This window comes from Acipenser ruthenus, chromosome 10 (genome assembly GCF_902713425.1).
Source record: "Acipenser ruthenus chromosome 10, fAciRut3.2 maternal haplotype, whole genome shotgun sequence".
NCBI classification, from domain to species: domain Eukaryota; kingdom Metazoa; phylum Chordata; class Actinopteri; order Acipenseriformes; family Acipenseridae; genus Acipenser; species Acipenser ruthenus.
In genome coordinates, this window is record NC_081198.1 from 18,547,191 (window position 1) to 18,572,220 (window position 25,030).

A 25,030-nucleotide genomic window follows, 5' to 3' on the forward strand; every position below is an offset into this window, starting at 1 on the left:
CTGTTAACAGTGCAACCCATCATGTGGCCCTGGGTTCAAGCACAGGATCGTTGAGTGCAAAAGCAGCGACCTGAACAGGACCTTCCCTGCATCTCGCTGCGCTGAGGAGATGAAGCCTCCAGTTCGCATGCGCTGCAGCCTGGGCCGCTGTCCCCCTCCTCGTTGGCTCACCGGGGCCTGGGGGCTGGTAAGAAACATACATCCATTTGAACAGCCAGACTCTGGAACACCAGCCAGCACTTTACATGTGAAAGGGTCTTCTGGGGTAAACCCTCACTAGTTTAAAATCAGTCCCTGCAAAACAGTGTATATTTTATAGACTTAGGACACAACGCAGGAGACACTGCTTCACACAGAGAGTGGTGAGGGTATGGAATGGGTTACCTAGTCATGTTGTTGATGCTAAATCACTTGGATCCTTGGCAACTTGACAAAGTTTTGAGATCAATCAGCTACTTGGAACTGGATGAAGACAGACGTGCCAAATGGCCTCCTTTCGTTCATAAATTTTCTTATGTTATTACTCTCCTGGAGCATGTCCATTGTCTGCCAGCTATACAGAGCTCCCATAAATCATTGGGAACATTTAAAGGGGAGACAGTGCGGTACAATAGTCATTACATAACTCTTATTGGGGTGACAGTTATGTATTATTGGGTTTGTTACACACTGTGCACGTAAACCTGTGGCCTTACCCATAAATGTATGTGATACCAAATAACTCTTTTTAGAGACTAAGGTCTTGATCCATGGCAAGTGAGTTTTTATTTTTAATTTTTTTTTACCATTTGTTTTATCAATTGCTGTTAAATAACAAAACCATTGAATCTAGTTGCTATTACTGTCACCATCTTACTAAACAACTAACAAATATGCCTGGTTCTTAAAATCTTGCAGTAAATATGGGTTGGATTGGACTTTTTTATTAATTAATTGTAGCCAGCTAAGGAATTCCTATGATTATAAATCAATCGCTGTTAAAGATTTCTCAAAATCCCAGTACATCTGCTGTTGTTTATAGATGTCATCCTGTGCATAGAACAGATGACAGAATGTATGTTTATTACAAAAGTATTGGCACCTGTGCATTATGTCTGTAAAAAATGTGTATAGAACTAATTAGTAAATATGTTCATTCATTTAAAACAATTACACAGTAATTAATAGCCAGAAAAAGAGGTAATTACTCCCAACATCTGTGGAGGAAGAACGTTTTGGCAACACAGTGGATGGTGGTCAAGACAAAGGAGTTGCATTCACGTATGAGAAAAGCAAAACTAACAAAGGAAATGGCTACAGAACAGTATCAAAGAAATATGGAATATAAAAATCCACAATCAGAGCAATTATCAAGAAGTGACACAAAACAAATTCAACGGAAACGCTTCAAAGAAGTGGACATCCAAAGAAAACTATGGGTACATCAGGTAGAGAATCGTCCGAGCAGCAAAAAAAAAAAAAAAAAAAAGAAAATCCACGATTAACAGCCAAGGTCTTAAAGAACGATTTAGAAGCATCAGGCATAATTGTGCACTAAAGAACTGTACAAAGGACACAAATCGCCAGATGCCTGCTTCACCCACCATAATATCAGAGTGGAAATCATAAATGTCTGAAAGCCGTAATAAAAGCAAAAGGGTGCCAATACTTTTGTCATGAACAGTCTACAGGGTCGCTGGTGCACAGTGAGCCAAGGACACCCTGGCTGACCTAAGCCCTCACCCCCTGAGCGGCTCTTGGCCAATTGTGCACCACCCCCTGGGAACTCCCATCCATGGTCGGCAGTGGAATAGCCTGGACTTGAACCGGCAACCTCCAGGCTATAGGGCGCACCTGCACTCCATGCAGAATGTCTTTACCGGATGTGGCACTCGGGAGCCCGGTAAATGTACTTTCTAATCATTGTGTGTGTGTGCATGTGCGTGTGCGTGTTGATGCACAATGAAATGTTTGGGTAGTATTCAAGTCATTTCATGAAACTGTCAGGTGCTCAGTGTTTGGTATTTGAGTTGAGTTAAAATTGCCAAAATTAGTTGATTAAGAATCTGTATAAATAGCCATTTCGAAAAGACATGATTTTAATTAACGCAAGAACAGCGAAAGATACGACCATGCCCCGCTTGAGTAATAAAGATCGCCTGGTTGCTATTGGCAGGATTGAAGGCGGCCTGTCTGTGAGAGAAGTTGCCTGGAGTATGAGATATTCTGCTTCAACAATCAGCAGACTAGTCCAGAGAAACCAGGAAAACCGGCACTGTGAGGGACAGGCCACGTCCTAGAAGGCAGAGGGTCACCACACTGGAGTGTTTTATTCACTAGTGAATGCCGTTTTGCCCTTGACAGACCTGACGGAAGACAACGTGAGTGACTGTTGTGTTGTTCAAGCCAGCCAGTGGGGCGGTGGAAGTGCGATGATGTGCGGAGGAATCTCCTTTAACACAAGAATGCCTTTGGTGCAGATTGAGGGCAACCTTACTGCTCAGCGATATAAGTCCTTGAGGCAACAGTTTTTCCATTCCTGCACGCCAATCTGGACGTGTTGATTTTCCAGCAGGACAATGCAAAACCACACAGTGCTATGATTACAATTGCACGACTTCTAGAAAACAATGTCGAGGTCTTGCCGTGGCCAGCTTTTTCTCCTGACCTGAGTCCAATAGAACACCTGTGCGACCAAATCGCCAGTGCCATCCACAGGAGACAACCGCGATCAGCCAACCTTCGCCAGCTGGCTGCAGCTGCACAGAAAGAGTGGCGGAACATCCCACAGCAGTCTACCCAGAGGCTGATTAGGTCTATGCGTCAATGCTGCCAGGATTGTGTTAATGCTCAGGGAGGTCATGCCGGATACTAACTTTGTGATGTATTCATTTTGACAGTATGATCTGTATTTGTTCACATTTTCTGTGATTTTGTTTGATATCTATGTTTAAAATAAATCATTAAATCCATTAGACCTGAGTGTTGCGTTTCTTTTGTGCATCAGTATATGTATATGTGTATATATATATATATATATATATATATATATATATATATATATATATTCCTGAGGTCTGCATCTGCTTTCCTCACAGTGTTCGGCGCAGTGCGGTCAAGGACAGCAGCTGCGAACAGTCCAGTGTCTGATGCACAGCGGCCAGCCCTCAGACAAGTGTGAGGATTCTCTGCGGCCAGCCCCTACCCAGCAGTGTGAGTCCAAGTGTGACCTCAGCCCCAGCATCCACACTGAAGGTAATGTGCAAGACGAGAAAGGACACTAAAGAGACTATACCTGAGTCCTGGATGTCTTATGCTATCCTTCAGTTTATCCACTCAGTGCCAGCCAGGGCCAGCACAGGTACAGGTCAGTCGTGCAAGCAATAAAGGGCAGCAGTGTGGAGTAGTGGTTAGGGCTCTGGACTCTTGACCGGAGGGTTGTGGGTTCAATCCCAGGTGGGGGACACTGTTGCTGTACCCTTGAGCAAGGTACTTTACCTAGATTGCTCCAGTAAAAACCCAACTGTATAAATGGGTAATTGTATGCAAAAATAATGTGTAAAAAATAATGTAATTGTATGTAAAAATAATGTGATATCTTGTAACAATTGTAAGTTGCCCTGGATAAGGGCGTCTGCTAAGAAATAAATAATAATAAAAAGAAAGACCTAAAAGTAGAAATAACACAATACTAAATTAGTGCTATCAGTGTCAGGAAAAAAATATCGTCTTTTAATATGAAATATACATTTTACCATATTTCATAATGAAATTTAGGAAAAATTACCTTAAAATTAGCATAAGTGGACCTCCTTAAGATACAAGTGGACAAAAGAAATGTCACAATAGATTAAAATGTTTTGCTTTGAGATAAGACACTTATACTTTCATGATGAAATTTAGCCACAATTAGTTACAGTCAATGCATTGTAATACATCCTTCTTTTTAAACTGCTGAAAGTATATTTTAGTCTAGCTTCATACTGTAGATAGCAAAGTGCTGTCTCTCTCCCAGTATGTGTTATACTTGTTTTTGTTTACACACATAACACACAATGGTGCATGATTGTTCTTCCTCCAGTACTGGGCTAGTATTATATAATTGATGATATATTTTTAGTATAATAGTATAACTAAATGCCAGGACTGAACAGCCTTCCTCATTCCATTCAAATCAAGTGACTATGTGACCTTTAAACTCTGCCAGCCCCAGCTACTCTACATCTGAATAGACAGTGAGAGGAGGCAGGGCTAGCAAGTCAGCTGATTTTAAAAGACTGAGGAAGGCTGTTCAGCCCTAGCACTTTGGATTCTCCAGACAAGCTCAATAAAGGCTGATTAGAGAAACATTATTGTAATTCAATATCAGAGCAACAGAGCCCCACTGAGAATGATGGCAAACATAGAATACTGGGGAATATTGCACCCTCCATTGTAGGTGCCAGGGTTTATATTTTTGATAATATGGTAGTCATTTAGCAACATTCTTCCTCCATCTACTTAGTCTTTGTGTTACAGAACACCCTGCAAAATTTACAAGAAATGCATGATGTTACCTTTGCTGTGCCCCGTGTGAGCTGTATCATTATATTTTTTAAACATGCTGCTGAATCTTTTTTAATTTATCACACAATATGTGTCATAAATCAACTTGTCAATACATTTCGTTTGCCAAAAGAAAAAGAAAAAAAAATCTCTAAGGATCGCAGTATATCCAGATCACGCTCCCTCCTGCAACAATGCTGGTTTTCTGTCCCCACAATACCCCATCATTTCAATCACCAGTATTGCAGGAGGGAGCAAAATAAATAAATAAAACCTCACCTGCCAAACGTTCCGGAGTAAAAGTTGAAAACAATGGCCTAGTTTTTTTTACCTATGATGTGTGAATAAAAAAATATCTAAACTATTGTTAAGATATTGGAACAAAAATGGGATAATATGCACAATACAGGTTACACCAAAGGTAGAGCAATGGGTTGCTTGCAAACACTGCAGGGGGTTCTGGAACACTGCAAGCCTCTGAAAGAATTTTTCTTTTCTGTTCCAGACTGCAAAGATGTCAACAAAGTTGCTTACTGCCCCCTGGTCTTAAAATTCAAATTCTGCAACAGAGCGTACTTCAGACAGATGTGCTGCAAGACATGTCAGACACATTGAAAAACAGAATCCATTTTATAGCAAACAGCACCACCTAGCAGAGTGGAGGAATCAAAATCCACATCCAATATGCTGGGGATTCTGGATCATCACATCCAAGCCACCAGGGAAATTCTAATGATTGTATTATCGGTATAGTGTGAGAAAGCTGTAAAACTCCTTGTCTGCAATAATGAAAATGAATGTTGTCACGGAACATACCATGTGATCTACTAGGGCTATATAAGATGTAAATGAACTATTCAGCTACAATCATAAAAAAGCAGAAAGATTTTTGTGAATTCACAATGGCTACCTTGACCAATATGTCCATTAAGACAGTGGCCTGTAACCCATGGGAGTGCCACAGCCAATGCAATGCGCCCTGTGGAATCCCCAGCAGAGATTGGCAACTTTGCAGCACTAGGATGCAAACCTGCATTCCTGACTGTTAGACTCACCCTGCGCACCACACAGCTGTGCCTTTACCAGGTGAGCCAGTCGGGGCTGGGGGTGCCCTCCCATTATACATTAGCACATACTGTTAGAGATTTAATTTTACACAATCCTCTTTTAGCTAGTTTGCTCTGCAATGGATGGGGAGTTTTAAACTGCGGATTATTTTTTTGTTTGTTTTATTAGGTGTAACTGGTCCTGAAATGTTGCTGTTACAACTATACAGTACATTTGTCCCTACTGCATGACGTGCATAAATAATATGTAACTCGGAACATGTGAGGGTTAAGGAAATGTCCATTAGACTGGTTAATGATGGTATAGGTCCATAGTGTAACCGGCCTAATGGTACTGGACACCTGCCTATGCCCATCACTCATAACAGTTCTGGGGTATGTAAATATTTGCGGAGTAAAACAATCAAACACTATTATAAAATGAACAAAAATAGTGTTTGTTAACCCAGACCTTAAAATGCAGATTCATGTCTAGTATGAAACACCATTACCTCAAGTCAAAATGCAGACACATCAGTAACTCACTATTTGGGATGAGTAGATTGACAACTGGCAAAGCCTATTGGTGTAGAAAGCAGCTACTTTTTGTGAACATCAAAGTCCCAACACAATAATATATTATTGTAATATTAAATGTACAGATATTAATGTACATATTAGTATTTTCTTCTCTAAAAAAAATATGTATTTCATTATTATTGACTGTGGTTTCCAGTGTAGAATACAGCACATGTATGGTTTGTTATGAATATCCCTTATTTATTAAAACCAAATTTCCAACACTGTAGACCATGTCTCTTTCAGCTCTGTTAGCACTCACTGCCAGACTTCACTGTTCTCTTAAACCAGCAGAGGTGCAACACAAGTAGCTTTGTATGCTTGTATTTTCCATGACCAAAGTATGATGCTCTCTACTGTTGTACCAAAGGAGATTTAACTCAATTTTCTTCTTTTTGGTTTATGCAACCTTATCCCTCTTCCCCTTTAATTCTGATGTATTTTTCATTAAATCTTATGATTAAAAACCGTATTCTGTTGCTGCCTGGTAGCTATAACTTCCTGTGTTGTAGGTCATGTGGTCAGATTGCACCAACCACTGGACACAATTAATATACAGCACAGTAAGGGATTAGGTACCAGGAAGCTACAGCATTTTTTGTTTCATTGTGTATTTGGAATATCTGCATATGCCAAATTAAAAGTAAATAAAGAAAAAAATAAAAAGTGGACAAGCACTAATGTTGTTAAGAGTTGATTTGATAATCCACAGAGCATTTTACAGCAATGGGGAATCACCTTGGACTGCATAAAGAGCCTAGCTCTGCCGGGATAACCAGCGATAGGGGCTTCATGAAATCCAGGGGGATTCCAGTGCTGTAAAATGCTCTGTGGATTACCCATAAAAGTAAGTAGCTGTTGCAATTCAGGTGATTCCATGGTGCTGTATAATGCTCTACTAAAACAAAAAACAAAAAGAAAGAAACACACACACACACAACAGCTGTGACTTATCCCAGGAAAGTTTAGGTTGATCAAGTCCAAGTGCTGACAAGAGATAAGAAAACAGATTTTAAAATGTTGGTTATCAACCTATAGGGCAGCATTTATATTATGTTTAACCCTTTCACTGCTAAGGATTGCTTTCACCTCCCAATTTGATTGATTCCTTGTTACTTCAAAAGGCCAAGTGTTAGGAGTCTTAATGTTTCAGTGTTTACTGAGAGTCTGTGTTTCCCGGGACAGTGCTGCCTGTTTTAGGCTCTCGGATGCGAGATCCCGGTCTGCTCCAGCTTTGCAATGACAGACATGTGTTTGAAATCAGCAGGCTTGTGGTTGAACAGCTCTACCAAATGGAAGGTCTCTTGGTGTTGTGTGCCATAGAACAACTGCACCTGATTGGCGAGGCACTGGGCCTTGGTTACGTCCTGTGGGGAAGAAAAAAATTATGAATAAACCTGTTGTTAAGCAACGAGAAACAGTAGCGAGTTTTTAAAATCTTAAAAAGGACTCAATAACCCTAGTCACTATTTCAAGAACAGCACAGACAGCAGGACCAGAGGACACAGTTGGAAACTGATTTGATACTTATTATTATTAACTTTTTATTATTATTATTATTATTATTGTTTTTATTGATTTTAATTGTTTACAGTAGATCCACTCACTAACACCATACCACAGTCACTATATTATATTCATTTGACCATCCCAAAGGCTCGCACTAGGGTACCTAGTACCTAGTAGTCGACTAGAGAAGTGACAGACTTCTCAGAAAGTGGTAGTTGACGCGATTGTTTTAGGAGGGACAGGAGTACAGTTGTGGTTGCAATCCATTCCATTTAAATAACATTTTAAAACATTAAAATACTTCTGAAATAGAGGAGTGCACAAACAGCAAAATGTCAAGAAACTGCATGTTTCCAGAAAAATCAACTACCTTGAAACTTGAATCGGTTTCCTGCAAACTTGAAACCAGACTTAAAATCGGTCACTCTCAATTTTTTTAAATTGTGTGTTGCATATACTTTGTCACTGCTAGCAATAGGCACTGAATGTTCCTTATAATATCTCGGAATCAATTAATTACCAGTGGTTCTATTTCTAAAGTACTCTTATCCCAACTGTTTTTTTTTCTTTTGTAATGTGTTTAAATTCTGAGTTGCTGATTCATCTGAACTACATATTTGTGTTTTGTATCAGGAACCCCTTGTAAATGAGGCTTTGGTAATATCCTGGTTAAATAAATAAGAACGAATGAATCTGACTGTGTTGAACTACATTTTAAAAGATGTGGTTTACTAAATCGTACAAACACATGAATATAGCTTTCTTGGGGCCATATCTAAAAAGGCCAGTAATAGTGTTGCTGTTCTAACTTCAGCTTTTACAATGACACTGCAAGTAGAAAATAACGCCTTTGGCTTAGATTAGACTTGGGCCGATCTCCACCCACGTAATTGAGAGGCACTGGAATACAGACGTGCTCAAATTTGTTGGTACCCTTACAGCTCATTGAAATAATGCTTCATTCCTCCTGAAAAGTGATGAAATTAAAAGCTATTTTATCATGTATACTTGCATGCCTTTGGTATGTCATAGAATAAAGCAAAGAAGCTGTGAAAAGAGATGAATTATTGCTTATTCTACAAAGATATTCTAAAATGGCCTGGACACATTTGTTGGTACCCCTTAGAAAAGATAATAAATAATTGGATTATAGTGATATTTCAAACTAATTAGTTTCTTTAATTAGTATCACACATGTCTCCAATCTTGTAATCAGTCATTCAGCCTATTTAAATGGAGAAAAGTAGTCACTGTGCTGTTTGGTATCATTGTGTGCACCACACTGAACATGGACCAGAGAAAGCAAAGGAGAGAGTTGTCTGAGGAGATCAGAAAGAAAATAATAGACAAGCATGGTAAAGGTAAAGGCTACAAGACCCATCTCCAAGCAGCTTGATGTTCCTGTGACAACAGTTGCAAATATTATTAAGAAGTTTAAGGTTCATGGAACTTTAGCCAACCTCCCTGGGCGCGGCCGCAAGAGGAAAATCGACCCCAGATTGAACAGAAGGATAGTGTGAATGGTAGAAAAAGAACCAAGGATAACTGCCAAAGAGATACAAGCTGAACTCCAAGGTGAAGGTATGTCAGTTTCTGATCGCACCATCCGTCGCTTTTTGAGCGAAAGTGGGCTCCATGGAAGAAGACCCAGGAGGACTCCACTTTTGACAGAAAAACATACAAAAGCCAGACTGGAATTTGCTAAAATGCATACTGACAAGCCACAATCCTTCTGGGAGAATGTCCTTTGGACAGATGAGTCAAAACTGGAGCTTTTTGGCAAGTCACATCAGCTCTATGTTCATAGACGAAAAAATGAAGCTTTCAAAGAAAAGAACACCATACCTACAGTGAAACATGGAGGAGGCTCGGTTATGTTTTGGGGCTGCTTTGCTGCGCCTGGCACAGGGTGCCTTGAATCTGTGCAGGGCACAATGAAATCTCAAGACTATCAAGGCATTCTGGAGCGAAACGTACTGCCCAGTGTCAGAAAGCTCTGTCTCAGTCGCAGGTCATGGGTCCTCCAACAGGATAATGACCCAAAACACACAGCTAAAAGCACCCAAGAATGGATAAGAACAAAACATTGGACTATTCTGAAGTGGCCTTCTATGAGTCCTGATCTGAATCCTATCGAACATCTATGGAAAGAGCTGAAACTTGCAGTCTGGAGAAGGCACCCATCAAACCTGAGACAGCTGGAGCAGTTTGCTCAGGAAGCGTGGGCCAAACTACCTGTTAACAGGTGCAGAAGTCTCATTGAGAGCTACAGAAAACATTTGATTGCAGTGATTGCCTCTAAAGGTTGTGCAACAAAATATTAGGTTAGCGGTCCCATCATTTTTGTCCATGCCATTTTCATTCGTTTTATTATTTACAATATTATGTTGAATAAAAAATCAAAAGCAAAGTCTGATTTCTATTAAATATGGAATAAACAATGGTGGATGCCAATTACTTTTGTCAGTTTCAAGTTATTTCAGAGAAAATTGTGCATTCTTTGTTTTTTGTGGAGAGGTACCAACAAATTTGAGCACGTCTGTATGTGATAAATCAAATGATGACAAGCAACACATCACATAATTCTGTTCCCTGGTTGACTGATGCATAGCACACTATAAACACTACTTTGTATTTCATACAACATGAACATTTTGTTTCCATCTAGTAGAAATTATACATATCGCCATACTAGTGACATACAACCTATTGCATTGAACAGGATAGGATGTACTGTATAAAGCAGTATTGTTTATGCCATTCTGAATGGTGCCCTTTCCCAACCCTCAGGTGTACAATATGATGGGGCCTGTTCTGAAATGCAATATTGTAAAAGGAGCTGGAAACCAGTTTAACTGGTTAGCTTCACAATATTTATTGTACCTGCAGGCAGTGATTATCTGCTGGTATAGAACACAATTTGTGCTTTTCCATTGTGCCCACTTAAACATTTCCATCTCCAGGGTGGTCCCACCTGCTTTTAATAACAACCCCCTGCTTCAGGCGGTCTTCTTACCAGGAATTTGTGGTCCATTTCTGCTGCCATGAGCACGATGCCCTTGTCCTTCTGAAGTTCAGGGTAGTGGTAGAGAATCAGCTGGCTAGGAGCATTTTGCCCTATCGTCTGGATTGCAGGAAAACAGTATTCAGGTCAGGACAACTCTGTACGATTTAACATTAACTAAGAACGAAATAAAAAAAGATATGAATGACAGGAGGCCATTTGTCCCAGATATGCTTGTCTGGTTCTTAGTAGCCAACTGATCTCAAAACGTTTGCCTCTTTTTCCACAGTGCAACCAAGCTGCGCGGGGGAGCCACGCCGAGAGAGCCTGGTTGTTTTTCCTCTACAGTTGTTATTAATTAACAGATACAGACAATAAATCTACCTGCTACCAAACCACACCACAGTCTTGACTGCTCATGAATATGCATGACAGTGGCAATTTCTTTATATTTTATCTTTAATTATATCTTTATTGTATTTTACTTTATATTTTACTGTTTCCGTTTGTTTTTTTTGTGGGTTTTTTTTGCGGTAAATAGTGAGACCCTGTGCAGTTCCAAAGCGTTTCCTCCATTTTCACCTGCCGAAAATGCAGCCAAAACAAAGCGAAGAGACAAGCTATTGTAATGTAACAGTTAAATCATTAAACAGTTTTAGATACTGTGATATATTTTTTTTAAATCTGTGATCTTTAGTTGTTTTTGTGCATTTTCATTTGCAAGTGAACTGTGACATTAGGGCCTTATCGAGCACTATATTCTGCAGCTTTGGATACTGTTTTAATTCTGGAAACTGCGTTGTTGTTTTTTTTTATCTTTTGCTAAATTGTATTACCTTTTACATTGTATGCAGTTCTGTGAATGGGTAGCTTATGTATCAGATTTAAAAGTATGTCCTGTATTACAATCCACATGTCGTCACTTTTGGCAAGTGATATTTTCATTATCATATCGTTCTGAATTAAAATACTTCATCTGTTGAAAATATAGTACTATACCAACAAAACCAATACAGTACTAAATGGATGCCTACTTATTTTAAAACACAGTCTTTTCAGATATGTATTTTGTGTACCCTGAAAAACGGACAAGGGTTGGAACTAGGTTAGTTCTATATTGGTGTGAGGAGCTGGATTAGGCTAGTTGTATATCACTTCTGTTGCACGACACTTCTGGGTATTTAGAGTCTCCCTGTGCTAGGTAAAGCATGTCTTTCTTTCACTAATGTTGAAGTGTTCATCACACAGTTTAAAGTAGGATGACACTGATTGCATCTATCAGAACACAACGTTGCCAGGTACCCCCAGATTTAGTCTGCATTCAGTTGACAAGCCCCTAAATAAATTAAGAACGTTAAGAAAACAGATCTGAATGTGTTACGTGTTTTTTTTTGGTATTGTGAATTTCAGATTCTCTAGGTAAGCTCAAAGACAGGTAAAGGCAAACTAAAAGAAATGCAAATAAATGAAATGAATATTAGTGTAAACGCACCTGAACGTTGATGAGGGAAGTGAAATGCAGCTCATTGCCTGACCACTGACCCACAAAAAACTCATAACCCTCCTCCTGTGGCAGAGCATACAAGAACTGTGGAGAAGAGCAGAAACACTGTTCAAACAACAGGACCCACAACACAACTTTGCCATCTACTGGCCATAAACTGCACATCCACTCCAAACCACAATCCTACTCCATATAAAAAGGGTTGAGGGGTTTACTTGATATAATCTAATTTTTAACAACCAAAGGGTTTGACAAGATTTTTATTTCACTTGTTTCCCCTTCTGCCAATAACCAGTCAGCTGCTCCCTGACTGACTGACACGCTTTCAGCCAATAACATGCTTTGAACCCCAAGGCACTGCTGGGGTGAAATGAACAAGGAAATAAAGCAGCAAACGGACTTTCTGGTGGACAAGGCAAGCCAACTTGGAACTTCTATTAACCTTGTGTACCCAGATGTCTGTTTTAAAATAACAAGGGTTTAAAGAAAATTAAAACCTATACAGCTAATGTAAGGAACCAATAAAGAGCCAGGGTGTACATTTTAAAATAAGGTTAATATTTCTTATCTGCAGCACACACCTGGTGTTCTATGTGGAAAGGTTAGGAGACAATCACTACATTTTCCAGACTAAACAGAAGGTAAAATCTAAAATCAAAAGATTTCATTAAGTGATTTTAGGTATAGCCCTTATCATTTTTGCAAATGAAACAAACAACTTAAAATAGCAGGGTTAAGAATTCCATGTCACCAGTAAGCAAACACATATATCTCGAATAAATAGACAGATAGACGAAAAGAGAAGTAAACAGGTTTAGCAGGTGTAAACATGTCTAAAGAATTTCAGGACGTTTCGGACACTATGTCCTTCTTCAGCTGTGTGAAGTAAACACTCCAAAATTCTTTGAGTGCTTTATTTGAGTACTCTCTGAACTCCTTAATTCAAAATGTCTCTAATCATAAAGATAGCTAAAGGCTGGACTGGACAATCGTCAGCTGTGTCCAAAAATGTCTTTTTGGCTCCACCAAATGTATGAATTCATAACAGGGGTTTTAAACTTGATGGTCTCTAGTGATCATCCGACCTACGAAACGATCAAACAAACTTGTTTGCTAGTGATATGAAATTGTATTCAAAAGAGAATTACAAGTATACTTTGTGACGTAATCTGACATTTTCTTTTGAGCTGTACTGCCCGTTTATGCTTCCTTCAGCCAAATGCCATGTCTCAAAAGAAAAAAGATTAAAAATACATCAAGGCCGTAAATTACCAGCTGCACTACAACCTAAAATACTGTATTCAACTGATCCGTTGTTCGTATAAAGTAAGCTTTCGAGTTTAGGAATAACAAAAGGTAACTCCCTGTAATTTACTGACTGCTATTTTATTTGTTAGTTGCAGAAAAAGTATGAATATAGCTGTTAATTTTCTGATAAATCAGTTTACGTGCAATACAATTGTAGTACTGCCGTGAAAGGAAAGCATTTATGAGCAAATGTTGCAAGTTGCAGTCTTTATTTCTTCATTCTCAGACAATAGTGGGTATACCTTCTAGTTGCCCTTTTGCCAAGGTCTTTAGAGGAACCCTCTGCCACTTTTCAAGATTTCTTTTTCGTGCACCGTTTGATACGGCACTCAAGGAGGCAAGATTATATATCGATCAATTATTTTTTCATTGATCATTGCCCACAGGTGTGATTAATCATTGATCAACTAAAACAAAGGATAAGCAAGTCACCACATATTTTATTCTGTTTTATAAAAATACACCCTACTTACTGTGGGACAGTTCTTTCCTCTGTCGGACATTGTTTCAAATTTTTCTCCCTGAGAAACAAAAGAGAAATATCATAAAATTCTTGGTTGTGTAGACCACAGTACATTCCATGAGGGGGCTTGGTTAGCTCAATAGATTAATACACTAGCCTTTTAATACTGGGTTCAAATCAAGCACGTGAAATTACTCTGAAGTTTTAGGCCAACAACCGGTAAGTGTTAGAAGCAATTTGTTTTACCATTTTTACATGCCGCCTTCTTTACATATCACTGACTAGATCATTGTCCCCTCTTCAAAATATATGCAGAAACTTACATTCTGCGCTAAAGTTTGAATATTTCTCTTACCAGGTCTCATTTTGTAATCTGCCTTGCATTCATTCAAATCCAATGCCAGTATCTCATTGTTCCAGATTGCTAAACTGATGCAGAGCTTGATCTCAGGAAGGTGATTCTCTAAATCCAGCTGTTTCATTTGGGCTTAGCATACTTTCTTTTACATACATTGTAGTTGTTACATGAACAGAATACTCCATGAACGTTCATGACTGAGCACATTGTTGGGGCTCTTGTGTTATTCGGTCTCATCCTCATTCGTGGAACAGCTATAGCACTCTGTGATCATTTGTGGAGTATCCATCTATGAATCTATTTATTAGCAATGCAGATTTCTAATGTTGAGCAGTCTGATTGTATAGAGTTGACAACATTTACAGAACTCGCAAGATAAAAAGCCTGAAATTAACTTACTACTTTGTAACATCAAAGTTTTGTATTTTTCTATTCTTAGAAAGTCAATAAACTTACAGGAATAATTGCACAAATGGTGTCCTTAGTGGCAAAATAGTGCATCCATATCTGTAAAAAAGAAGCAGCATTTTAACTGAATTTCTTTGCCGTACAAAAGATTATGGTAGGCTCCCATTCTGCCCGCCCCACCCCGTCACATAGGTATCTTATTTATTAGACTGTAAATCTGACAAAAAACTATACTTGACAATTATAAATGCAAGTATACTAAAAACACTGTAAATGCATACACATCTGGAATGTTATTAGCAACAGGAAAACGACAGCCACAATGGACATTGTTTACATGATCACAAGTCTTAAGAGCAGTTTCTACAGCTGCGTCGTCTGTTGAGAAACATACACAGGCCATGTTGGTTGGTACAAGTGTTTAGTAGAAATTTGTATAACCACCGGAACAAGTGTATTTTTTCCAGTGAATACGCACCTGGCCTATTTCTTCTGCTGTCTTCTCTTTGACCATATCTACATTAAGGATGGATCCCAAAGTCTGAAAACATTGCAAAACAAGAGGTAGGTGTTATTGGGGAGTGTCTGAGGTACATGCATAGTTTCAAAGACCCAACTGGCACTAATCTTTGAGTACTATTAAGACGTTTCTATGAACCACATAACCCGGGTACATGCTCGAGTTACCTTCCCACGCCTCCATTTCCATGATTTTTAAATTACTCGCGTTAGCTCTCAATTCGGGCGGGAGCCCCAATTCTCTGGTCCGACTTCACTCCACGGGCTGGCCTGAATTCTAAAGTCTGAATTCAAGCTGGGAGGAAATTACATCACTAAATGTCGATCAAAAATGTTGTCGGGGTTGGGAACATACCGTATAACAGGACACTTTGGCTGGTATTAAATTTGACAGATTTTCTACCTTGGTGGATTTTGAATTGCCGTTTTTCACATAGCACAGTCACAAATGAATAAGCCATGCAGTTTTGCATTTATCTTTTAATTCCAAAAAGATTCAAATAAATGTTTACTTAACAAAAACCTGTCTGCTAAAACAGTATCTCTTACAGTAACTCGTAAACAGGGGTGGTCAAACTTCCTGACCCTACAAGCCCCAAAATCTTCATACGGCAGAGCGCCGCAAGACACATATTGCAAGACATGTTTGCGAGCAATGGTTTTAAATATTGTTTCAACTCTCTCCAACAACGGAATTTTGCATTACGCATGTAGTTGTTATCTTGACACTAGATGGCAGCAAAGCACACAAGAACAAGGGAGAACATTGGAGCGCCTAACACAGTTTAGTATGTAATTTTCTATCGTACTGTAGATCTGCAGTTTATTAAAATTTAAATGTAACACTATGGTGTGTTTCCATTATGTCCCTTTATACTGTATGAATTACAGTGGCTCTCAAAAGTATTCACCCCCCTTGGACTTTTCCACATTTTATTGTGTTACAACATGGAATCAAAATGGATTTAATTAGGAGTTTTTGCCACTGATCAAAACAAAAAAGTCCATAATGTCAAAGTGAAAAATCTACAAATTGTTCTAAATTAATTACAAATACAAAACAGAAAATAATTGATTGCATAAGTATTCACCCCCTTGAGTCAATATTTGGTAGAGGCACCTTTGGCAGCAATTACAGCCATGAGTCTATTTGGATAAGTCTCTACCAGCTTTGCACATCTGGACACTGCAATTCTTGCCCATTCTTCTTTGCAAAATTGCTCAAGCTCCGTCAAGTTGGATGGGGAACTTTGGTGAACAGCAATTTTCAACTCTTTCCACATATTCTCATTTGGATTGAGGTCTGGGCTTTGACTGGGCCACTCCAGGACATCTTTTTTGTTTTTAAGCCACTCCAGTGTGGCTTTGGCTGTATGTTTGGGGTCATTGTCCTGCTGGAAGATGAATCTTCTCCCAAGTCCCAGGTCTCTTATGTGACTTCTAAAGACAATTGGTTGCACCAGAGCTTATTTATGTGTGTCATAGCAAAGGGAGTGAATACTTATGCAATCAATTATTTTCTGTTTTATATTTGTAATTAATTTAGAACAATTTGTAGATTTTATTTTTCACTTTGACATTATGGACTTTAAGGCAAAAAACTCCTAATTAAATCCATTTTGATTCCATGTTGTAACACAATAAAATGTGGAAAAGTCCAAGGGGGGTGAATACTTTTGAGAGCCACTGTACTTTGTGGATGACAAATGCAGTACAGTACCTGCTCATGACGAGACATAGGATATATAAATATAATAATTTCAGACCTGCAATATAACATTTAAACATGCATTCTCCAGTCTAGCATCAACACTGCAATTTTATAAAAAGAAGATTCACATACTACTCACCGTAACACTGCTAGTTGTTGCTGGACACCTTGTGGGTCTCCATCATGGACGTGAGCTGCTTGAAGTCGGGCTGATATGCTGTCAGGGCGGTATGGAGGAGTTCTGTGAGGTGTTGGTCAGTAAGGACAGAACGGTGTATCGCTTTCACGAACTTGAACATGGGGTAGAGCGACTCGCAGCAGTATGTTGTGCCGAATATTGATATGAGTCACACTGTTGTCTTCTTCAGTTGCACCATCTGCACCATATTTAGACCCTCATCCTCCTGGAGTTCCAGTGGTTCCATTTCCACAGCAGATGTGTTTGTTACCAAAGGTCTGGGGATCGGACAGCCGTCGTTGATCACATCAAGCATGAATGGATCCACCAGAAAGCAGGGTTTCAACTTCTGCAAGTCTTCAAATCTGCGACAAAAGTCATAAAGCAGTCCTAGCAATTTGCTGTTATATTCCTCCAGTTTCTGCTCTTCTACTTTGATTTCAGGGAATATTTTTTCCATATTGTTGAGGCGAGAAAAGTGGTTAAAGTCTCTCGACTTTCAGTCCCTCTGCAGAAGCTTCAGCCTGTTCTGGAAACTGAAGACTGTCTGTGTAGTGTCAGAAATTAACTTACCCTGTCCCTGGAGTGCCAGGTTTAGAGATTGCAGGTGCTGCACAACATCAGTGAGATATACCAGGTCTGCCAACCACTGTGGACCCTCAAGTTGTGGACAGGACTTTCCCTTTTTTTTTCAAGGAACACCTTGATTGGTTCCAGCAGTTCCACAAACCTGGTTAAGACATTGTGGTTGATAGCCACCTCACCCCACAAAGGAGGAGACGTCGTCGGGGTTATCTTCAAGATCAAGCTCTTCGATGAAATTTTTTAACTGTCTTCCCGTTCGTGCAGATGAAACTGACAATGTGTAGGACCGTCATCATGACATTTTCATATTTGAAATATTTGCCCATGAGATTTTCACGATGTATAATGCAGGGAACTTAGGATCACTTTTCCAAGAGACCAGGCCTACATTTTTTCCCAACATTGCCGGAGCTCCATCAGTTGCAACACTAACACTAAGTGGACTCATCAGGTGCTAAGCTGAACGCCAGTGAGGTTTTTAAGTCATTCTGCATCTTCGTTGAAACAGCAGCACTGATCTCGGAGATGCGCCTCTCCGTAGTGTGCCTTGAAGATGGAATCTGGCTTACTAGTCGTTGATGTTTCTTGTCATCTGGATTCAAAAATTGCCACCACTTCTGCAATGGTCTAAGGACTTGGCATAAGCGATATTCCATGCCACAACAAAACTGGCTTGAGTCGTTACATCAGCTTCTTTACTGAATGCTGAAAGGAGCATCTGCTGACTGCTGAGGCGTGGTTTTAAAGAGGTCAGCTTGTTTCTCCTCATGTCTGATCCAGGAGAATATTCAAATGAAAATGTTTCATAATGAGGTTTCAGGTTGCTCGCCTTGTCATGTGTAAGCAATTTGTTGCAGAGGAGACACAGAGGTTTACCTCTGTTTCTGTGAAAGCAAACACTTCCTCCCATTCTGGCTTAAAGCCTCGGTTTTCATCCTCATACTGCCGCTTATTATCTATGGAAGGCTTACTAAATGTCATTGTCTCCACGAAACGAATGAGCACTTAATTCAAAATTATGAATCTTACTGTATTTTCAACTGCACAAATGGCTTTTCCTCGAGGTGATCAAAATACGCATGCACCAGCGTGCGGTGTCGAAGATCATCAAGTGACAAAATGTCCTTGCATGCAGGCTCAAAGAGACAAAAGAGAGAAAAGGTGAGAGAATAAAGAATAAACATGAATGAATATAGGAGAACCAAAATAATAAACTGTACTTGTTCTCTCTTCTTTCACGTTTGTTTATTATTCTTTATTCTGTTCACTGGAGCCAAAGTATACGTCACCCAGCATTTCTCCGGGAGCACGTCACCCAGCATTTCTCTTGATCTTGATCTGCAAAAGAGCCGCATGTGCATATGAATCAGCTCATTTTTATACGGTGCACGACTAACTTATTTTAACGTTTTTGTTTTGTTTATGGACTTTGCGATACCTGCACGGAGGGTGTCTTTAGTAATATCTACAACGTATCGACAATAACAATCAACCATTTTGTTACAGACTTTCTAACAAGTCTGGCATAAACAATTTTGGCTGTTATTTAATTAAACCCTTGTAAAAAAAAAAAAAAAAATGTAACACGAAAAATGATTAACATAAAAAAAGAACAGTCCTACTACAGTAACAGGCGCAGTTTACAGTGCCTCTGGGTTTCTGATCGCATCAGATCAATTCCAGATTTTTTAAAATCCTTTGATGGAAATGTCCAGTCTACTTTTAATGTTTTCACGCAAATTGGCTTCATCACCGGCATTCTCTTATTTCCCTTGTCCGGTGCTTCGTTCCCTGTTCTGCATACCAGTCTGCCAGACGTATATGCACTGCATGAAACAAATGCGAAAGAATATCTAGATGGATTTATCTTTCAAATCACTGACAATTTTACTGTAATACCGTCTGCAGCAAATGCAGATCTTGACCATTAACTCGCAAGTATTTCCTCCCCAACTCAAGTGATATCCGATAACTCGGAAATCCATGGAAACGCCTCCTCGAGGAGAATTCAGACGAATTAGAGTGCACGTGAGTCGACTCGAGTTGGCTGTCCATGGAAACAAGGTATAAGAGCAAGTAAGAAGGTCCCAGATTTATATTTTTCTTTTTATCAGAACAAAATTCCTGATATTTCAATACCAAAAATTCTACCTGAAGAAGTCACCTTAAGAAAAGCAGAGACTTTGAAAACAGCTTTAGAAGAACTCAAACTCCCAGAAGCCTCACGCTTTGGCTCTCCTTCATAGTAACCAATCACTGCTTTTCCAGTGATAGGCTTCAGTCTGCTGTGTTCATTCTTGTGCACCGACGGAGGTGCAGCATTAAAATACCTGGAAGGATGGAGGCCGCGATCGCTACACTCAGTAAAATTCAATAACAGATAACTAAATTCAGAGGTCACGGTAAATTTGAGGTTGTAGGTTGTCTACTCAGGTTGAAACTGAAACACTTTTTAATGGTGCAATATATATAAAAAAAAAACATGTTAGAAATTCAGGAACAATCAGAACCCAGGTTCAAAACCAAGCATTACTCACACCCATAATGAACATTCTGATGGATAAGTCGTGTGACCAGGTTGGAGTTGCCTGGTTTTACAGCTGGATGTCAGTTACGAAGTGCCTCAGCAAAGGAGGGTAAATCAACATTCTGGCACTGTACACATTCCTCAATTTCCACTAGCCTTGCTTACTGTACCTTATCTTTGGAAAACCCTCCACTTCCAGATGCCCGTTTGCCAAGCTTTTCTGACTAAAATTGAAAAAAAAAAAAAAAGTTACAATCAGTTACAATCTACAATCAGTGTAATTGCTACAATTATTTTCCTTTCGCGTTTCAGTTTAGTTTACTGGTACTAAATGTTTAGCCAATCAGTTAAACATATGACAGATATGAGCCATTCAGTGTATCATTCATTTATTTTGGAGTGTTCCTTAAATAGTTTATTTTACTGTGTATTTTACGAACTCTGGGTCACTGTTTTAGCAATGCAGAGATTAATTATACCATATCTGAATGTCAGTTTCTATTTAATGGGTCCTTGTGAATTTTCCCAACAGTAAATGAAAATGGTACATTTTATTTGAGTTTACTGCAGGTAAGATACATAAGAAAATGAGAGCAGGTCATTCGGCCCTTCTATGCTTGTCGAGTTCCAAGTAGCAAATTGATCTCAGAACTTTGAGTCTTAAAGGATCCAAGGGATTCTGCCTCAACAACATGAGTAGGTAAGCCATTCCATACTCTCACCACTCTGTGTGAAGAAGTGTGTCCTTCCCTCTGTCCTAAGTCTATCTAGACTGAATTTCAAAACATTGTCCTCTGGTCAAGGTTTCCCTACGCTGCTTAAATAATTGCTTTGGGTTAATCAAGTCAGTTCCTTTTAAGATTTTTAAAGACTTCAGTCATGCCCACCTAATTCTTCTTTGTTCTAGGCTAAACAGATTCAGTTCTTTCAGCTTATTTTAGTGTAGTGTAAATGTTTACATAAAGCCTGACAAGATAGATTTCAATAAGATTGCAAACCATGATGAAATTTATTAGTCCATAGTGGTGATTCCACCAGGCATTAGATGTATGTAAATGAATTATAGATAGTGAATGTTAATTAGTAGATATTTATTGCGAGTTGGCTGTACTTATGAATAGATTTTTAGGTTCGTTCTTTGCGGCCAAAATGGTGCCTTCAACCTTTAAAAGGACTGACATCAGAAAATAAGCAAATATTTCAAATTCTTCAGAAATATTCAGCACGGTCTTGTTTACGGCTACAGTACACACCTCCTCTTCAATGAGCTTGATAAACTCAGCCTGTTGGGACTGGCCAAGTGGCTGCCTTTTCAACTCCCTTCTCTTCTCTATGCAGGCCTCAAACTCTTGAGGTTTTAATCTGAAATAAATAACAGCGTAATAGGAAACTTAGCTTAGCATACTGTCGTACATCTTGGATTCTTGTTACTGGCTCTCCAGGACCTAGATTTATCAATCCTGCACGCACAAGTATTCCCTTCTGAGCCCTGCGTGCGCACATTCCAGTATGTGATTTTATCAGCACTGACGTTTGCGTGAGAATGTTCGTAGACTCACGCGCACTCTGGACCAGGCGTACGATCGTTTCCTTATGTTAGAATGCTTGTACAGCAAGATAAGAGCAAACTCCTACTAAATCAGCTAAAGAGCTGTAATCACTGCAATACCTAAAATAATAACATTCACATTAGGTTGATGTTATCAATGCAAGTATTGCTGAAATTGTGATGTTTGTCGCATATCATTCTTTCATAAATGATTGATGTTATATACCATATATGCTATTAATATTGTTATTGATATTTAGGCAGTAGTATGTTGGTTTCCACTGCCATGATTATTACTTAATAAACAGAAGGTCATGTTTTTGTGTCTCCCTTGTTTTAGCTGTGCTGGTAATTACACAAGACATTAGTATGATAAGTTGTAGCAGGTGTGTAGGCTACTAAGAAACATTTTTCTATAAATCCACATACAGTAATAAGTCATTAATGATAGACTTTGCTAATGCTGCTTTTTGGAGAGTTTTGTTTCAATATGACATTTTGCAATATATTGCTTTCTAAAGGCAGTCCTAATGCAATTGCGCTAGATGTTAGGTCCTAGGTTGCACAGATCAGCCAAGCACACATATCCTATAATATTGGCTTTTTGGCCAGTGGTAGCTTTCAAGAGACAGAACTTACATAGACATAACTAGTCATTAACAAGCCTCTTAGTTTTAGCACACTTATGTCCTCGTTACTTTCCCTGCCGGTAAGAACAGCCGATTGACTGCTATAGACTGTACAGAACCCATCATGATTAATGTATTCTTCAAAACAGCAAAGTGGACACTCAGACAGAACGGAGCAACGACAGATGACTACGTTTACCATATATGTAGGGCTTCTGTTTTTCGGTGTTTATTCATTTTATTTTTCGGTGCTTATTCTGAGTTATTTTCAAGTTTTATGTAAATTGTTTTTTTCAGGGCTTTCGTTTTTTATATACTGTACGGAATTAGTGTTTTCGATTACTTTCCAAAACGCTTGAGCGTTTTTATTCTGTCAAAACATGTATAGTATTAACGCGACAGTACTTGTACCTTCTTTCCTTTGCTGTCTTCCTCAACAAAATCCTTATGGTTATGGGCACATTCTTCTGGGGTTTTTGTGTGTAGGCATTTTTTTTTACATTTCGCCACAATTTGCAATTCTGTTTTAACTCCGCCGCATCTTAAATGTAATACAACTTTAAATCCCACGAACAAGCCTCCATTCCTGATTGTAATCTCGTTTTAAATCTCGCAAGTGGAGTCTCCAATAGAAATGTAGGAACGTGCTGTCACTCAGTAGTTGGGGCGGGTTTAAAGCATTCAGAACAAATCAATGATAGATACAAGCCAGGAAGGCGGGACATTGCCCATCAGCACAGGGAACTGTATGTATGTAAGTATGTATTATTATTATTATTATTATTATTATTATTATTATTTTGTAGTAGTAGGTTTTATTTTTTTATGGGAAAGGGGTGAAGTCAACATGAATTGATTTACCATTTCCACAGTTTTTCCTGTGGTTTCCGGTGTTTATTGGCTATCCACCAATTTCATTTTGTTTTATCGGTTTTTATAGGTTAAAATTGAAAATCAGAAGCCCTCCATATATGGCTACATAGGGGCGTTTTAAATGCAAATGTCCACTTGCGAACAACATTAGTAACGTTAAGATTTATAATCACCTATTACTTAGAAATGTGCCTTATACAAGATTGATAAACCAAGATTAATTTATCCCTGTGACAATTCTAAACTTTATGCGTACAAACAAATCAAGCCATTTATTCACACATGAATGATAACTATAGACCAAGATCCTTTGTTTTGCTTCAAATTATTTCTAATGTCTTTGACAGACCATAATGAAGTGGTACATAAGTGACATACATCACACCATGAATGTAAAAATACAATTAGTTAAAGTTATATGATGAAATAATCTACAGCTTGTCAATAAGTCTGTTTAAGGTGTTCACATTCTTCATTAATGATCACTGCCTTCAATTCCTTCAGAGTTGTGAGTGAACATTTAGCAGGATTCTTGAAAACGTATCATACTGGATGTAGTCATGACTTTCAACTCAGGTGTAGCCTTGATCAGGGAAGCATCTGCCAGCTGAACACCTAGTTAAGTTTCAGTCCTCTATCAAAGCCTGCCAAATCAGCTGTCTTACCTGACACGAAATATGGAGATGTATATACAATGTGACGCAATACAAGCAGACCGATTCCGTCATTTAGCAGTCAAAACTGCCAAAATGTATTTCAAAAGGACTATAAAACAAGCTATATATATGGCGTTTTTTTATGTTCTCATTTCATGTCACACGGCATCAATCCATTTTCATTCTTAATTATTATCGCTCCCCAGGACCATCAAAACATTATTTTAATCAACGTACAGGTACAAGATATAAATCTGCTTCATTCTCAGCTGTGTTACTTTGACCTACACAGACACTTCATTCTTAAAGAATTCACCTCCGTAGCTGTGCGATCTTGTCCCCGTATTTGCTATAGAAAGGATTTTCCTCCAGCGTCGGTTCTTTGCGCACAGAGAATGCCCGGAGCTGTAGCGGAGCCACTCCGGGGATTAAAGGTCGGATTCCCGTGTTCCTGACCGCCAGCATCCCCCGATATAAGCAGCACATATGCACCATGGCCGCTGCCATCTTGCTTTCCACTCTGTCGCTCATTAATGTTGTTCCGGCTAGCGGGGGTGCGCAAGCAGCGCAGAATCATGAGTTCCGGTGAGGACAGAAATGTTCTGCCAAGTTTGAACGTAAGTAGTGCTATTGTCAAAGTGAACAGTTAACTGGGGTTGCCCCACCTCGGAGTCACAAAACACCGGCCACTGGGCACCCCCCACCAGCACAGGGTCCTAGTGCCGACCATAGGTAAAAAAAATTACTGTTGCACTTGTCACCCACATATGAAAATATATTTTAAAGATAAGTACTATTCTACCTGAAAAAAATATTACAGTATACTGTTCACAAACATTTTATAAAATAAGTTAAACTGATAGTTAACATTAAAAGATGAACCATTCATATTTTTCTGTTTTTTTATAAACTAAAAATAGACAATGGCGTTACCACATATAATATAAACAGCAATGTTTTAAATAATACAGATAATAACTTTTTATTCGAAATAAATATAGAGTGGATCACTTTCTTTTATTATAAGATGACCATATAAAAAGATGTTTGACGAGTGTGCACCTCAGTTTAAAGAATTGTATAAAATTAGCTGTACACGA

The 25,030-nt window shown here is 38.9% G+C and overlaps 2 protein-coding genes across 8 annotated transcripts in view; one reads left to right on the forward strand and one right to left on the reverse strand.

Annotated features, from left to right (window-relative positions):
• LOC117411095 (A disintegrin and metalloproteinase with thrombospondin motifs 6-like) overlaps positions 1-5,631 on the forward strand; it is a 93,648-nt gene extending 88,017 nt beyond the window's left edge. For all 4 annotated transcript variants that reach the window (XM_059031919.1, XM_059031921.1, XM_059031918.1 and 1 more), the window contains exons 23-25: positions 11-187; positions 3,078-3,234; positions 5,030-5,631. In XM_059031919.1, the coding sequence (XP_058887902.1) occupies positions 11-187; positions 3,078-3,234; positions 5,030-5,139 (444 nt within the window). In that variant the 3' untranslated portion in view covers positions 5,140-5,631. The remainder of the gene's footprint in view (positions 1-10; positions 188-3,077; positions 3,235-5,029) is intronic.
• Positions 5,632-7,093: 1,462 nt separating this feature from the next.
• atpaf1 (ATP synthase mitochondrial F1 complex assembly factor 1) lies at positions 7,094-24,566 on the reverse strand. Of its 4 annotated transcripts, XM_034016671.3 has the most exons (9): positions 24,247-24,566; positions 21,477-21,585; positions 20,394-20,447; positions 15,182-15,244; positions 14,752-14,802; positions 13,948-13,995; positions 12,155-12,250; positions 10,675-10,782; positions 7,094-7,516 (listed from the first exon to the last, which is right to left on the reverse strand). In XM_034016671.3, exons 1-9 carry the CDS (start codon positions 24,459-24,461, stop codon positions 7,346-7,348), a joined length of 915 nt encoding a protein of 304 aa, XP_033872562.1. In that variant the 5' UTR covers positions 24,462-24,566; the 3' UTR covers positions 7,094-7,345. The 4 variants fall into 4 exon arrangements, with proteins under 4 accessions (XP_033872562.1, XP_033872569.1, XP_058887905.1 ...); XM_034016678.3 differs by lacking the exon at positions 21,477-21,585 and having other exon boundaries at positions 24,247-24,564; XM_059031922.1 differs by lacking the exons at positions 21,477-21,585; positions 24,247-24,566 and adding an exon at positions 22,813-22,986.
• Positions 24,567-25,030: the final 464 nt, after the last annotated feature.